This window comes from Trichechus manatus, unplaced genomic scaffold (genome assembly GCF_000243295.1).
Source record: "Trichechus manatus latirostris isolate Lorelei unplaced genomic scaffold, TriManLat1.0 scaffold00138, whole genome shotgun sequence".
NCBI classification, from domain to species: domain Eukaryota; kingdom Metazoa; phylum Chordata; class Mammalia; order Sirenia; family Trichechidae; genus Trichechus; species Trichechus manatus.
Genome location: NW_004444074.1, coordinates 3,651,724 through 3,668,979, shown reverse-complemented (window position 1 = coordinate 3,668,979; position 17,256 = coordinate 3,651,724). Strand labels below are relative to the sequence as shown.

At 38.4% G+C, this 17,256-nt stretch overlaps 1 protein-coding gene across 1 annotated transcript in view; it reads left to right on the top strand.

Annotated features, from left to right (window-relative positions):
- The window catches only part of CRLF3 (cytokine receptor like factor 3), a 43,757-nt gene extending 27,917 nt beyond the window's left edge, over positions 1–15,840 (top strand). Inside the window, exons 6-8 of the mRNA XM_004385395.2 lie at positions 181–313; positions 12,897–13,009; positions 14,577–15,840. Coding sequence (XP_004385452.1) covers positions 181–313; positions 12,897–13,009; positions 14,577–14,833 — 503 coding nt within the window. The 3' untranslated portion in view covers positions 14,834–15,840. The remainder of the gene's footprint in view (positions 1–180; positions 314–12,896; positions 13,010–14,576) is intronic.
- Positions 15,841–17,256: the final 1,416 nt, after the last annotated feature.

The following is a 17,256-nucleotide window of genomic DNA, read 5'->3' as shown; positions in this document are numbered from 1 at the left end:
GACTAAAATCTTTTTGTAATTTGTGGGGCTGACCATGATAGTCTGTCACTGAATCTTTTATTGAACTTGCCCATGACGCCTAAGAGATCTCTTTTACTTCCAAGCTTTATTTAATGCATCTATATTAAAGATATTCCTCAAAAGATTCTAATAACTTTAAATGTCTTTGCTTTTAAAAAGAGTGGACAGCTGGCTTTGAGGGGTACAGTCTGAGCAGTCGAAGAAATATAGCACTCCGGAATGATTCTGAATCATTGGGTGTTCTCTACTCCAGCGCTCCAACTTATTTCTGCGGGCAGACACTAACATTCAGGCAAGTAGATGTTAAAATGTCTGTCTGTCATGCTTTAGATGTATACTGAATTGCATAGAGCATGCATGAGCTTTGGATTTGAAATACTCCTGAGTTTATTCTGTCTTTTATAAGCAGTGTTACTTTGAGGAAGTTTTTTTTATTTCTCTCTGCTTCTGTCTTTTCTTGTATTCATAGGGTTATTATAAAGGTTAACTGATAATGTATGTGAAATGCTTTGCTTATGCCTGATACATAGTAGGCACTCAATATGTTTAGGTCTCTTTTCCTCTTAATAGGGGTAAACAGACTATTTCTCCTTCAAAAATCAATCTAAAAAATTCAGAGGCCAAAAAAGTTCCTTTTTTTTTCTTCCTTTTTGATGATTTCTCAAAAAAAAAAAAAAAAAATTTTTTTTTATTATGCTTTAGGTGAAAGTTTACAGAGCAAATTAGTTTCTTTTTTTTAATTGTTGTAATTAAATGAAGTTTACATTTCAAGTTAGTCTCCCATACAAAATTTTTATACGTACATTGTTATGAGACCCTAATTGCTCACCGCAAATTAGTTTCTTATTAAACAATTAATATGCATATTGTTTTGTTTCATTGGTTGCCAACCCCGCGATATGTCAACACTCTCCCCTTCTAGACCTTGGGTTCCCCATTTCCATTCATCCAGCTTTCCTGTCCCTTCCTGCCTTCTTGTGTTTGCTTTTGGGGTGGTGTGCCCATTTGGTTGAACTACGTGTATTATTGTTTGTTTTATGGGCCTGTCTGATCTTTGGCTGAAGGGTGAACTTCAGGAGTGACTTCAATACTGAGTTAAAAGGGTGTCTGGGGGCCATACTCTCAGGGTTTTTCCAGTCTCTGTCAGACCAGTATGTTTGGTCTTTTTTTGTGAGTTTGAATTTTGTTCTACGTTTTTCTCCAGCTCTGTCCAGGACCCTCTATTGTGATCCCTGTCAGAGCAGTTGGTGGTGGTAGGTGGACACCATCTAGTTGCGCTGGACTCAGTCTGGTGGAGGCTGTGATAGTTGTGGTGCATTAGTCCTTTAGACTAATCTTTGCCTTGTGTCTGGTTTTCTTCATTCGCTCTTGCTTCACATGGTGGGACCAGTAAACATATCTTAGATGGCCTCTCACAAGTTTGTTTTTTTTTTTAATTAATTGTGCTTTAGATGAAGGTTTACAGAACAAACTAGCTTCTCATTAAGCAGTTAGTACACATGTTGTTTTGTGACATTGGTTACCAACCCCACGACATGTCAACACTCTCCCTTCTCGACCTTGAGTTCCCTAATACCAGCTTTCCTGTCCCTTCCTGCCTTCTAGTCCTTGCCCCTAGGCTGGTGTGCCCCTTTAGCCTCGTTTTGTTTTATGGGCCTGTCTAATCTTTGGCTGAAGGGTGAACCTCAGGAGTAACTTCATTACTGAGCTGAAACTGTGTCCAGGAGCCTTACTGTCAGGGTTTCTCCAGTCTCTGTCAGGCCTGTAAGTCTGGTCTTTTTTTGTGAGTCAGAATTTTGTTCTACATTTTTCTCCAGCTCTGTCTGGGACCCTCTGTTGTGATCCCTGTCAGAGCAGTCAGTGGTGGTAGCCGGGCGGGCACCATCTAGTTGTACTGGATTCAGTCTGGTGGAGGCCAGGGTAGTTGTGGTCCATTAGTCCTTTGGGCTAATCTTTCCTTTGTGTCTATAGTTTTCTTCATTTTTCCTTACTCCCAACGGGGTGAGACCAGTGAAGCATCTTAGATGGCTGCTCAGAAGCTTTTAAGACCGTAGGTGCTACTCACCAAAGTAGAATGTAGAACATTTTCTTTATCAACTTTGTTATGCCAGTTGAGCTAGATGTTTCCCGAGACCATGGTCCCTACAGCCCTCAGCCCTCACAGAGAGTTTGGATGTGTCTGTGGAGCTTCCATGACCATGTCTTGGACAAGTTGTGCTGGCTTCCCCAGTATTGTGTACTGTCTTACCCTTCACCAAAGTTACCACTTATCTATTGTTTATTTAATGTTTTTCCATCCCCGCCCCTCCCCTCCCTCATAACCGTCAAAGATTGTTTCTTTCTGTGTGTAAACCTTTTCATGAGTTTTTGTAATAGTGGTCTCATACAGTATTTGTCCTTTTGTGATTGACTTATTTCACTCAGCATAATGCCATCCAGATTTATCCATGTTGTGAGATGTTTTGCGGATTCATCATTGTTCTTTATTGTTGGGTAGTATTCCATTGTGTGTATGTACCATAGTTTGTTTATCCATGATGGGCACTTAAATTGTTTCCATCATTTTGCTATTGTGAATAATGCTGCAATGAACATGGGTGTGCATATGTTTATTCGTGTGATGGCTCTTCTCTAGGATATATTCTTAGGAGTGGGATTGCTGGATCATATGGTATTTCTATTTCTAGCTTTTTAAGGAGGCTCCATATCATTTTCCATAGTGGTTGTACCATTTTACATCCCTACCAGCAGTACATAAGAGTTCCAATCTCCCCATAACCTCTCAAAATTTATTATTTTCTTTTTATAAATTAGTGCCAGTGTTGTTGGGGTGAGATGATCTGTCATTGTAGTTTTGATTTGCATTTCTCTAATGCTAATGATCACAAGTATTTCCTCATGTGTCTGTTAGCTGCCTGAACGTCTTCCGTGGTGAAGTGTCTGTTCATATCCTTTGCCCATTTTTTAATTGGATTATTTGTCTTTTTGTTGTGGAGGTGTTAAAGTATTTTGTAGATTTTAGAGATTAGACCCTTGTTGGATATGTTGTAGCCAAAAGTTTTTTTCTAGTCTGTAAGTTCTCTATTCTTTTGGTGAAGTGCTTTGATGAGCATCAGTGTGTAATTTTTAGTAGCTCCCAGTTATCTAGTTTCTCATCTGGTTTGTTCATTGTTAGTTATGGTTTGTGTTGTATTTATGGCATGTATTAGGCCCGCTAGCATTGTCCCTATTTTTTCTTCCCTGATTTTTATCATTTTAGGTTTTATATTTAGGTCTTTGGTCCATTTTGAATTAGTTTTTGTGTGTGGTGTGAGGTATGGGTCCTGTTTCTTTTTTTTACAGATGGACATCGAGTTATGCCGGCACCATTTGTTAAAAGTCTGTCTTTTTCTCATTTAATGGACTTTGGGCTTTTGTCAAAGATCAGTGACCGTAGGTGAATGAATTTACGACTGGGTTCTCAATTCTGTTCTATTGGTCAGTGTGTCTGTTGTACCAGTACCACGCTGTTTTGGCTACCGTAGCTGTGTGGTCAGTTCTGAGGTAGTTTGTCTTCCCTTGTGAATCAGTAAGAGCAAGTCTCTGAGAGACAGTCTGTCAGTGTAAACATACTGTGTGTGTGTATAGTTCTATGTAAAATCAAACTGAAAGCAAATCTCTCCTACCACCAATTAATTTTTTATTTCTTTATCTATTTCTTCTTGTATTAGAAAAATTTCCTTTCTCTTCTTTTTAGGTTATCTGAGATGCATGCTGTATCGTCATGTTTTGAAATAGCTCTTTTTAGAAACCAAAGCTCAGTTTTGATTTAGAAAAGTAAGACTTCCGTGATTTTCACCACACTCAGCTCAGTGTTGCAAACTCTCCTCAAAGTTTTAAGTCTTGAGATGACAGGATTTGATTGTGAATGTTTGCCCCAAATGTCTCTTATTCTCCGTGCCTTGCTGTATAAGGCATGGAGAGTGTCTGAAGTTTTATCTAAGCCATTGTTGCTGTGGTGTCTTCAGCCAAATCATTCAAACTGTCAGCAGTTACCAGAATGCACTAGTTTATGACTTACCTCATTTTGACACCTCCTCTCACCCCTTATACTGTGAAGAAAGAATGACTTAATAACTAGCAAAATACCAACAAAGAGAGAAATAAGGAGTCTAATACCTAAAGTCTATTTAATTATTCCTTAAGTAACTGAGTTTTCTGTACTAACATACCCTTTCTCTGCTTACAGCCTTGTTTACAGAAATGCTTCCATTAGTGAATCTCCTGGGAACAAGGTTTTTCTGTGCAACAACAGAGCTTCCCCAATTGTTCAGTTCAGGCTAGATATCTTAGAATGTAATTATCATTGTTGTAGTAGTAGTGATCATTGCAGTCAGTATTTAAATAGCATTAACTATGTGCCAGGTACTGTTCTGAGCACTATACTTGCATTAACTCACTGGATTCTCACAATAACCCATTGAGATAGGTGTATTTCTCCATTTTAGGGATGAGGAAACTGAGGCACAGAGAAGTAAGGTCACTTACCCAGTGTCACACAACTAGTAATAGCAGAGCTAGAATTTGAATCCAGGCAGTCTGGCTCTAGAGTCTGTACTCAACCACTGGTCTATTTTGCTTCTCCTTTATCTTTTTCATATGAAAATAAACATGATTCTATGAAGTGCTAGAGTTTTTCTGCTCCTGTATCCTCAGCCCTTTCGCTTTTCCTTCTTATATGACCTTTTATCCTCTGGCGATGGTGTCTCCTGCCTCTCCTGATGCTCTCCTACTTTTTAAGCTCATGCTCTTACAGGGTAAGGTCTGATAGATTACATAAGTGTTTCTTGAATCATTCAGTAAATATTTATTGAACAAGACTTTAGAAATTACACAAGTTGATTTAAATCCACTTCTTACTGTCTGTGGACCATGGCCTGATACTTAGGTTTCAATAAACTGTTAGTTCCTGTTCCCCACAGCCCTCCCTTCCAGGCTTTGAGAAATCTGCAGAAATGCACAAGTGGGCCTCATTTGGCAGTGTGATTAACCAAAACTCAGTTAAACTCCCTGTTATCTTAGCCAGATCTTTGTATTATTGTCACTTTTTCTTTGAATGTGGAATGAAAATGTTTTCTCCCCTTCATTAAAGGAATTCCAGGCATCAGCAATTAAGTCAAAAGATGTGAAGGGAGGGCGTGTACATGCCTAAAGGAGGGGCAGATGGGCATGCTTGCCTAAAGGTAAACTTTACTCAGTTTTATGAGGGTGCTCGAGGGCCTAATAGTTAGAACCAGCAACCAACCAACCTGTTGCCATTGAGTAGGAGCTGCCCTGTTGCTCAGCTCAGTCTCTCTCTTCTGAAGTTTCTGGAACTTAGAACTGCTGAAGCCAATAAACTGGTGTCAGCTGGCTCTTACCAGTCTCTAGAGCCCACTCTCATTTGGTGCCCAGGTTGGCTAGCAACCCTCTTCATGATTTCCTGTCTGAACATTCCCGTTGCCCCTTTCCTTGCTTCTAAGATTCCTGATCTTATTGTTTTTTTAACCATATTTTTACTTTCTCCTCTCCACCACCTCCATTCTTTAAGACAGCTTCCTTTTCCTCCTGGTGCTAGCAGCTTCCCGTAATCCTAACATCCTAGGAAGTAGGCTGTTATTGTCTTCCTTTTACAGATGAAAAAACAGAACCACAGACTAACTTGTCAGGATTCAGTAAACTTTTTCCTTCAAAGAACATTTAAAAAATTGATGTTGCAGTTTCCTATTGTGATGTAACAAACCACCCCAAAGCTTAGTGGCTTACAACAACAATAGTATTATTTTGCTCATGAAACTGCATGTTGGACACGGCTTGACAAGGACAGCTTATCTCGGCTCCATATGATGCCAGCTAGGGTAGCTCAACTAAGGATGGTGGATCTGCTTCCAAGATGGCTCACTCATATGCCTTGCAGATTGGTGCTGGCTTGGTTCCTCTCCATGTGGGCCTCTCCATGAGCTGCTTAGGCTTCCTCATAGCATGGTGGCTGGGTTCCAAGAACCCAGGAAGTGGGTTCCAGGATAGGAAGTGGAAGCTGCCTACAAACGGGTCAGCCAGTCACAGAGCCCAGATCAAAGGAAAGGGACATAGACCTCACTTCTTTTTTTTTAATTTTATTTATTATGTTGTTGTTGTTGAGAATATACACAGTAAAACACACCAATTCAGCAGTTTCTACACGTACCATTTAGTGACACTGATTACATTGTTTGAGTTGTGCAACCATTTTCACCCTCCTTTTCTGAGTTGTTCCTCCCACATTAACATGAATTCACTACCTTCTAAGGTTCCTATCTAATCTTTTGAGTTGCTGTTGTCAATTTGATCCCGTACAGAGTTCTTAAAAGAGCATAACGAAGTTTTACTAGTTAAGCTAAACCGTTGTTTGGTTTTAAGAAGACTTTAGGAGATATTTTTAGTTTAAGGTTTAAAGATTATCTCAAGGCAGTAGTTTCAGGGATCATTCAACCTTCATGGCTCCAAGAAGTCTGGAGTTCATGAGAATTTTAAATTCTGTTCTGTATTTTCCCCCTTTTTGATAAAGAGTATTCTATGAAATCTTTGATCGAAATGTTTAGTAATGGTAGCTGGGCACCATCCAGTTCTTCTATAGACCCCACTTCTTGATGGCAGGAGTATCAAAGAATTTTGAGGCTATATGTCTTAGACCTGCCAGAGTAATATCTTTTTTGTGTGTGTGTATGCTTTAGGTGAAAGTTTACAGAGCATATTAAGTTTCTCACCAAACAATTAATACACAAATTGTTTTGTGACATTGGTTGCCAACCCTGCGATGTGTCAACACTCTCCCCTTCTTGACCCTGGGTTCCCCATTTCCATTTGTCCAGTTTTCCTGTCCCTTCCTACCTTCTTGTCTTTGCCTTTTGACTTGTGTGCCCATTTAGTGTCATATACATGGTTGAACTACGTGTGTTATTGTTTGTTTTAGAGAGTGATATCTTAGAAAGGAGCTGCTTGGGATATGCGAATTTGTTTTAATGTTTACCTTTGGTTAAGCATCAGCATTACCTTGTCTAAATGAATTTAAGCTTGAGATCTTGCATTTTTTGCACAGGGCTGGTGCCTGCCATTACCAGGTGTATTTTTAATACTAATTGTTAACTCTTCACATTAGAAGAAAAAAAAAATTCCCATCTAATTTAATTGTTCCTGGAAAATCCCAAAGGGTCAGGGTCCAACTCTCCTTGGACTCTACCAGGATTAAGAAGTTAATTTGTTTTTAACTAGAGTCTTTGAAATCTTGGCAGTGCAGTCCCAGGGAGAATACAGCTTTGCTGGGGTTTCTTATTTTGCCCAAGTGATCCCCTATAGAGAAATGGTGTGTAATCCTTTCAGGTTGAAGCTTGGCTCTTATTACAGTCATGGGAAATGTTGGACAGAAGAGTTTTCCCCAGACCCTTTGTTACAGACTTGGGCAAGATAAGCCAGCTGGTTTCCTAAGTGGATCCCCTTTATGATTCTACACCCTAGCTTTTAGTTTGCTTGTGGAGAGAACGTTACATGAAGTGATGAAGGCAGTTCTGCTTTGGGATTTTCACATATAGTAACTATTCCTCCCAGATAATCTGTAAGGAATATTTATTAGACCTTTTTCCTGTTTATATTCTCTTTGTCTTAAACTGAAATGCAAAGACAGTTCTAATGATTAACTCCAGTCTTTTCTCTTTCAATGAGGCTAATCATTTCATTCAGCCCTAATATCACTTAGATGATATTTATAGTACTAAGTATTATAGGGAATGCAAAGTTTAAAAAAACAACCTTTGACTCAACGTAGAGTAGGCAGTTTATCAAGTAGAATAAGAAAGATCCAGATTTGACATGGAACATAGAAGAAGGAGAAGTTCCTTCTAGATGAGGGACTGGTGAAGGCTTCATCTCAAGTAGAGCTAGAAAGGGCAGTTTAAGTGGAGCAAACAAAGCAAGAACCAAAGATACAGAGGTAGAAAAGGTACACAGAGCAGCAAGTAATGAGTCTGGGTGGGGTTAAGAGAGATGGGGATACAGTCAAACAGAATCCCAGAAAGGTAGGATGTTCTTTTGGACAGGCTGCGTATATTTCTTCTTTAATTCCTAAAAGAAATTCTCTTTTTGGAGCTCACCTGAGGACATTTGATATCACATAGAGAGATCATTTTTTTCCCTATGAAAGGCTCAATAGCTTTACCAGGTAAAACCAAACCAGGTTTAGGTTTTGTAATGTTGAGGGTCATGCTCTGCATTTGACTTCTCATGAATTCACGAGTTGAACTAGCCTATACAAAATAACGATAGCTAGGTAACATTTGTTAGACCCAACTGTGCTAGTTCCATGCACTTAAATGATTTAACGTATGTAAAATCTCATTAAATCCTCAAGAGGGAGACACATTTTATAGTTGAGGGAACTAAGACATGAAAAGAGTAAGCATCTTGCTTGTGGTTATACAGATAGTTTAATAGTGGAGCTGAGATTCAAATCCTGACAGCCTGGCTGTAGAGTCTATACCCTTAACCATGGTGCTGTGCTTCACAGATTGTGTTGAGCCTTGCAGGACTCTGCTTTTACTCTGAGTGAGGTTTAGGGGCCCAATGGGCATGTTGAGCTAGCGAATGACATGATCTGGCTTATGTTTTAAAAGTCATTTTGGCTCACCGAAAACACAATAAAGTATTATTTTTTAAAAAAAGTCATTTTGGCTTAGGTCCACCCCCCATCTCCTTATTACTCCATTAGGTTTCCCGAAGTGGAAGAATTCAGAACAGAGGTGCTACCATGTACCTACTGGTCCTAGAAGTTCCCCTTTTCTCTTTTGAACGCACTCTAATAAAGCTTTCACCCCCCACTACTCCCTGAAACTGCTCATGTTAGGGTCACTAATGACCTCCACATTGCAAACCTTAAGGTCAGTTCTCAGTCGTTTTCTTACTTGCTCTATCAGCAGCATTTGACACAGTCGATTACTGCCTCGTCTTTGAAACACTTCCTCACTTGGCTTCAAGGACACCACAGTCTCCTGCTTTTCCTTTCTACCTCACTTGATATTCCTCCTCAGAATCCTCTGTTGGTTCTTTCTTTTCTCCCCAGCTGCTTAATGTTAGAGTTCTCCAGTGTCCTGTATCTACCCTCATCCTCTGGTCGATCTCATCTAGTCTCATGGCTTTAAATACTGTCTAGGTGCTGATGACTCTCTAATTAATGTCTCCAGCCTGGACATCTCCACTGAACTCCAGATATGTATATCCTACTGCCTATCCCACATGTTCACTTAGATGTCTAATAAGGAACCATATTTAATTTGTCAAAGAACAAACTGATAAATTCCTCCACAAATCTGCTCCTCCTACAGCCTTCGGTACTTCAGCAAATGGCATTTCTATCAGTTACTTAGTCCAAAACCCTGGGGTCTTCCTTGACTCTTCTTTCTCACATCCACAACCAATCAGTCAGTAAATCCTGTGAGCTCTTGTAGAATATATCCAGATTCTGACCACTTATCATCACCTCCACTGCTCCATCCTGACCCAAGACACCGTCAGCTTTCACCAAGATTATCATAATAACCAACAATAACACACATGAGGAACCTGCTTCGTAGATTAACTAAGTATAATTAAGTATAGATTTTTGAATGAGTAACTAATTTGCTCTGTAAACTTTCACCTGAAGCACAGTAAGTTAAAAAAAAAAAATTTATACACAAATTGTTTTATGACATTGGTTGCAATCCCCGCAATGTGTCAGCACTCTCCCCCTTTCCACTCTGGGTCCATTGGTCCAGTTTTTCTGTCCTGTCTTGCCTTTGGGCAGGAATTGCCCATTTGGTCTCGTGTACTTGATTGAACTAAGAAGCACATTCCTTATATGTGTTACCATTTGTTTTATAGGCCTGTCTAATCTTTGCCTGAAAAGTGGGCTTTGGGAGTGGCTTCTGTTCTGAGTTAGCAGGATGTCTGGGAGCCATAGTCTCGGGGATCCCTCCAGTCTCTGTCAGACCAGTAAGTCTGGTCTTTTTTTGTAAATTTGAATTTTGTTCTATGTTTATCTCCTGCCCTGTCCGGGACCCTCTTTTGTGATCCCTGTCAGAGCAGTAGGTGGTGGTAGCCATGCACCATCTAGTTCTTCTGGGTTCAGGCTGGTGGATGCTGTGGTTAATGTGGTCCTTTAGTCCTTTGGGCTAATATTTTCCTTGTGTCTTTGGTTTTCTTCATTTTCCTTTACTCTGGACGGGATGGGACCAACAGATGTATCTTAGATGGCTGCTCATGAGCTTTTAAGACCCCAGACACTACTCCTCAAAGTAGGATGTAGAACATTTTCTTTATGAACTGTGTCATGCCAGTTGAGCTAGATGTCTCCTGAGACCATGGTCCCCAGCCCTCAGCCCCAGCAACTCAGTCCTTCAGTGTGTTCGGATGTGTCTAGGAAGCTTCTAACTTACCTTGGTCAAGTTGTGCTGACTTCCCATATGTTGTGTGTTGTCTTTCCCTTCACCAAAGTTGACACTTGTCTACTATCTAGTTAGAGATTTTCCCTCCCCATCCTTCCCCTCCCTTGTAACCATCAAAGTTTATTTTTTTTTCCTGAGTGTAAACCTTTTTTTGAGTTTTTATAACCGTGGTCTTATACAATGTTTGTCCTTTTGTGATTGACTTATTTCACTCAGCATAATGCCCTCCGGGTTCATCCATGTTGTGAGATGTTTCACGGATTCGTCATTGTTCTTTGCCATTGTGGAATATTCCATTGTGTGTACGTACCATAGTTCGTTTATCCATTCATCTGTTGATGGGCACTTAGGTTATTTCCATCTTTTTGCGATTGTAGATAATGCTGCAGTGAACGCTACTTGGCCATATATTATTCTTTATATATATTGCTAAATTTGGTTTTTAACATTTTGTTGAGGATTTTTATGTCTCTTCACAAGAGGGATATTTGTTGGTTTTCTTTTTTTACAATGTCTTTGTCTAGTTTTGGTATCACAGTAATGCTGGCCTCAGAAAATGAGATGAATATTGTTGCTTTCTCTTTTATATTCCAGAAGAGTTTGTGTAGAATTGCTACTATTTCTTTAAATATTTGGTAGAATTCACCAATGACCTTGCCATCCTAGAGTTTTCTTTGTTGAAAGATTTTCAGTTTCTATAATAGATGTCGGAGTATTCAAGTTATCTATTTCATTTTAAGAGAAAAGAAATTATATTTTAGGATTAATGTAGTAAGTAAAAGGGTATATTCCTATATCAAAAGTCCTTCTTTGCCATGACTTGATAAGACATCCCTCTCTCTCTTCCTTATTCCTGACAAGTCAAGCTGTCCCATGGCCCTGTTTGTTGACATAGGACTTAATTCCCTCTTCCTTGGGATAGTTTCGTGTTAGTGACATGCAGACTAGCTAGCTGCATTCCCGGAAGCATTTACAATCTTCCCAGCAGCGCGTACTGATGTCACTGCATCCTTGTCAACATACCATTTTTTCTCAATCTGTAACTGATAGGCAAAATAAAATTCTTGTTTTAATGTTCATTTCTTATACTTATTATGAAGTTGAATATTTTCCATGTGTTTATTAGCTGTTGGTCTGAATTTTTGTATGTTTGCTCCAGGTATTCACTGTGGAAAGAAGGAGGTTTGAGATGGTCTGATGTGTCACTTCAGTCCAATCAAAGTTAGCCAAAGTGCCGAGTACTAGGTGTGGCCATCGAAATTGCTCCTTTATTTGGGCCATGCTTTTTCTCAGAATATCTTACCTTTGAGAAAAATTATCAGGCTAGAACCTTCTACTTTACTGTCTGCAATAGGTGCATTCCTACTAACTTGTGCATAAATTGATTTTTTATTAATTGTATCTCAATTTTAAATGCATTAGAGAAGGTGTGCTGTACTTCTTTAGACTGCTGGGTAAGGTGTGAAATGACTTTAGAAACCTGCCCATGTATTTGCTATGATCATGCATGTTTGCCACTTTATAACAAATGACATTTTGGGGCCACAATGAATATAAATAATAAAACCTGTCCTTGGAAAAGCCGAGTTCTGTTCCACACCAATTTTGCTTTTTCCGTCTTTGTGAAGTCTGCCTTTTTGGAATGGAAGGAAAGATGAGTCTTGTAATCGGGATATATATTTACCTGTATACCTATGTTTCCTGCTCTAGAGTACATGAGGAATGATGTGTTGGCAGATTTGAAACTAAAACACAAAAGAAAAGGTGTAAATTTTCCACATATGAACTTCTCCAAGCAAAATAGTGTGTTTATAACCATAATCTTTTTTCTTAGAAGCCTATTATCTATTTTTTAAAGGCTTTAAACACTTGATAAACCGTAATGAAATCATTGCATAGACTTTCATATTGAAGGTTTAGGTGATGGCAATAATAGTCATATTCATTATAATGGCAAATATGACAAATTTTCTGTGTGTGGAGCCAGAATATAAAATAGAAATGTGCCTGCCATTATAGCTGTACAGGATATACACTCTGGAGTGAGAATGCCTGGGTTTGAATCCTGATTCCACCACTCATCAGCCAGGTGGTCACTGTCAGATTATTTAACAGTTTTTAAAACTCTTTTTCCTTTTATACTTTAGTCTCCTTGTCTGTAACACGGGCATGATAATAATAGCACCTACCTCCTAGGTTGTTATGAGAATTGAATGAGAGATAGATTAATAGATAGAAAAATTTTAGAACAGTGCCTGGAATATAGTAAGTGCCCAATCATTGTTAATTATTATTATTTAGAAAAGAACGACTGTGACGAATTGCTCTTTTTAAATTTAGTAGCTGTTAGGTACCATGTTTTAAAAAGGTAAAGATTAAATGACCTTTCTACTTCATTTACAGAGTTGAAACTGTGGGACAACCAGACAGAAGAGACAGTATAGGAGTGTGTGCAGAAAAACAGAATGGATATGACTCTCTGCAGCGGGATCAAGCAGTGTGCATTAGTACAAATGGTAAGAAATAAATCACTGTCGTTCTCCTTGGAATATAGGTATTACTACAGTCAGATATGAATCTGTTCCAATATCATGCCTTCGTAGCAGGAGATGAGAAGATTTAGGTCTATGACATATTTATACGGTACCAGGCATTGTCCTAAATCCTTCACAAATACTGTATTTTTACTCAGATAACATGTGCCTTCTGCATTTGTTTGCCAACCGTGCCCTCCCCCTGCAAGCTATTTTTGTAAGTGCCACTATGCCAATTTTTTCTTACATGTTACTGTAAAAAAAGGTAGCATAGCACACTTACGAAAATACCTTACGGGGGAGGGCTTGGTTGGCAAACAAATATAAAAGGCGCGCATTATTTGCGTAAAAATATGATGATAAATCATTTGAACCTTCTAACAACTGTTTGAAGTGGGTACTGGTATTATAACCATTTTATAGATGATGAAAGCTAAGACACGAAGAGGTTAAGTAACTGACTTAAACTCACAGTGCTAGGAAGTGACTGTGCTGGGATTTGAACTAAGCAGTCTGCCTCTAAAGAGCCTCAGTGGTGCAGTGGTTACATGCTTGGTTGCTAACTGAAGGGTTGGTGGTTCAAACCCACCCAGTGGCTCTACGGGAGAAAGACCTGGCAATCTGCTCCCATAAAGATTACAGCCTAGAAAACCCTATGAGGCAGTTCCACTGTGTCACATGAGGTAGCTATGAGTTGAAAATCAACTCAGTGGTACCCAACAACAGTCTACCTCTGGATTCTGTGTGCCTTTGTGTGTGGGTCATCTAAGTTCAGTATACTTATAGATTAGGGAACTGAGGAGAATGTTTACTGGTTATATATCTCTATTATTCTTTGGTTATTTGCTCTCCAGTAATCACATTTTTAAAAAAAGTCACTGCCAAGAAATGTTAATGTTTTGTGGCTTTGGGTCCGGCATTAGATAGAACAAGATTATTGTTTATTCCACATGAAACAATCTTGCTATTGTATGCAGATTTTGTAAGGGAGTCAAATTTCTTTTAATGCCATCCATATTGGAAAAGAGTAGAACCCTGGGCTCTAAAATGTGATTCAGGCTTTAACTTTTTCTCCTGCCATGGGGATGGAGGGTTAATTAACATTTAAATACATTATCTATGACCAGTTGGCATTACAGAATGTTGTTTTTTATCTGAATTAAGAAATGAGCTGTGTTATGTAACCAGTGTCACTGAACATTATTTGTAGAAGTTGTTGAATGGGAGTGGGTTTTGCTGTGTACGTTTTCACCAAAAACACAATAAAATACTTTTAAAAAGCAATTAGCTGTGCTACCGGTAATCTGGAGCCCTGGTGGCACAGTGGTTAACAGCTCGGCTGCTAACCAAAAGGTTGGCAGTTTGAATCTACCGGCTGCTCCTTGGAAACCCTATGGGGCAGTTCTACTCTGTCCTATAGGGTCACTATGAGTCAGAATCGACTCGACGGCAACAGGTTTGGTTTTGGTCTACCAGTAATCTAGAAATTGTTTCAATTCTCTTACAGTTATCGCTCATATGTAAATGACTCCTTATCTTAACATTTTAGGTGCAGTTTTTGTAAATGGAAAAGAAATGACTAATCAGTTACCCGCAGTTACTTCTGGGTCCACTGTCACATTTGACATTGAAGCTGTGACTCTAGGAACCACCAATAATAACGAAGGCGGAAACTTCAAGCTTCGAGTAACTATTAGCTCTAACAATAGAGAAGTAGTTTTTGATTGGTTGCTTGATCAGTCGTGTGGTTCTCTTTACTTTGGATGCTCATTTTTCTATCCTGGCTGGAAAGTGTTAGTGTTTTAGATTTTTGGATGATTGGCTTTGGTTTGCAGGATTTTTAATGTCGCTGTTCTCAGCCCAGTTAAGTTGTAATTGACAAAAATAGTTGAATTCATCTCTCAGGCAGTTGGAAATGGAAAGTGTTTACTGGATTCATTTTGGAATATTTTAGAAATAAGTACTTGAATTTTGTGGACAAAACCATAATGCAGTCAGTTTTATTTTTAGCGTAGTGTTAATTGAAATACCACATCACAATAAAAAATCAAACTGGCCTTAAAAATATGGATGGCTATAGAAAGGTCTGTATGCTTTCGCTGTCTTTTTTTTTTTTTTTTTTTAAGTTGGTTACTAGAACAGAAAAGCTTACTGTAACATTTTATTAAATCTCCACCTTTAAAAGATGTGAAGGCTATGTAAAACTAGAATTAAACAATAGGAGTAGACTAGTTAGAAGACAGAGCTCTTGTAATATGTGTTGACTCATGTGCTGTCTTGATGAATGTCTTGAATATACTGTCCATATTCACATACTTTGTAAACAGTGTTGACTTTTATCTCATGTTCACTCATCTTTTTAAGACCCAAAAGCATTATAATTTTTTATTTTTTAAAATGCAGATGTCTACTATTGTCAAAGTCTTTTCTCTTGCTTTTTCTTTGCAGTTCAATTCAAGGTAGGTTAGAGGATTTTTACAGGGTAATACTACTTTTGGAAGTAGTTTGCACAGCAGTGTTAACAATTTCTCGTGTATGTAACATGCACATGTGCTTATCCAGCCTCAGTGATGTGCGTGTACTATTTGTCGCATATCATCTATAGTTCAGTTTAATATCAGTTTAATAAATGGTCTTTTAGTGGACCAAACAAACATAGGGTAAATACTTGACCTATTTTTTTGAAAACTTAAATTTGTGTAAAATATTTATATGAAGGACTTACTTAGGTTGTAAAAATGATGCTCATAACTTGCTGTACCAGCCTACAGATTTTTTTTTAATGTGAATTTTTTTTTTTTTTTTTTTTTTTACCAGTAGAAAAGTGTTTGGAGAAGCAGCTTTGATATTTTTGTAAGATAATTTATTTGGGAATTAAACTTCCCTGTTAGACAATCATGACCTTTTCCTTTTCCTTTTATATATAAGTAAGTAGCTTTTCACTTTGGTTAGTGGTTAAGAAGATATGCTAGAAGAAAGAATATAGATGCCTTGTCCAGCTGTCTGAAACAAAATAAAAACCTAAAAGTTACATGTGTGTATTTTTGTCTTCCTAAAAGTTACGTGTATTTTTTTCTTCCATAAGATTTGATGAATTCATTTTAAATCTGCTTCCTATATACTGTATTTAACTACATATCGTTCAGTGGAGGAGGAAAAGGGGTTTCTTGTGGCTGTAGTCATTTTAATTCAGACTTCCTTGTAACTGAAAGAATAGCTTGTGCTTTCTTGTATTCTTTGTATCCGATAACAAGCAAAGTGCCTGACACATAACATGTACACAGTAAGTGTTGGATTGAATGAATGTAGATAAATTATTTTCTCTGGAACAGCTTCATCTCATTCCCTTGTTTCGGCAAATATTTATTGAACATCTTTGTTTCTTATCCCCTAAAGGAGAATGGCATGTTAAATTTATGTCTATAGAAGCTGCCCTTTCACAAAAGTGACAAACCTACCTTAATTCTGGAGAGGAGTAGATTATAATATTTGGAATTCTGAAACTAATTTCAGTATAGATTTATTTGCCTTGAACTGTGAACTGGAGGTTTTTTAAAGGCCAACTCTCATTCTGTTCAAATAGATAAAGGAACCTAGTATTCCAAAGCTATCTGTGTGCAAACATTGGATAGCTACTTTGTACTAGACCTTCTGGTCGGAGGGAAGAGAGAATGTGGCTGATGATAATAAGAGCTGATATTTGTTGAGCCTCTACTATTTGCCAGGCAAAGTGCTGAATTTTCAAAATATATTTATTATTATTTAATCTATACATACTTATGTTATGGTATTATGATTATTTGTTATTTACAGGTGAGGAAACTGAGGCTCAAGAGATGTGTACTTACTTGTCATGGACTACATAGTCTATGCAGGACATTAGCCCTGACCTGTTTCACTGTGCAGTCCCAGCTCTTAACCATAATGTTCTTGGAAAGAGTAGACACTAAGGGGAAAGCCCCACATATAGATAATTGCCTACATTGACATATTGTTGTTGCTGTTGTTAGGTGCCATCAAGTCTGTTCTGATTCATAGTGACCCTGTGTACAACAGAACATAAAACCGCCGGGTCCTGCGCCATCCTCACAATCATTGCTATGTTTGAGCCCGTTGTTGCAGCCACTGTATCAGTCCATCTCGTTGAGGGTCTTCCTCTTTTTTGCTGACTTTCTACTTTACCAAGCATGATGTAATTCTCCAGAGACTTGTTCCTCCTGATAACATGT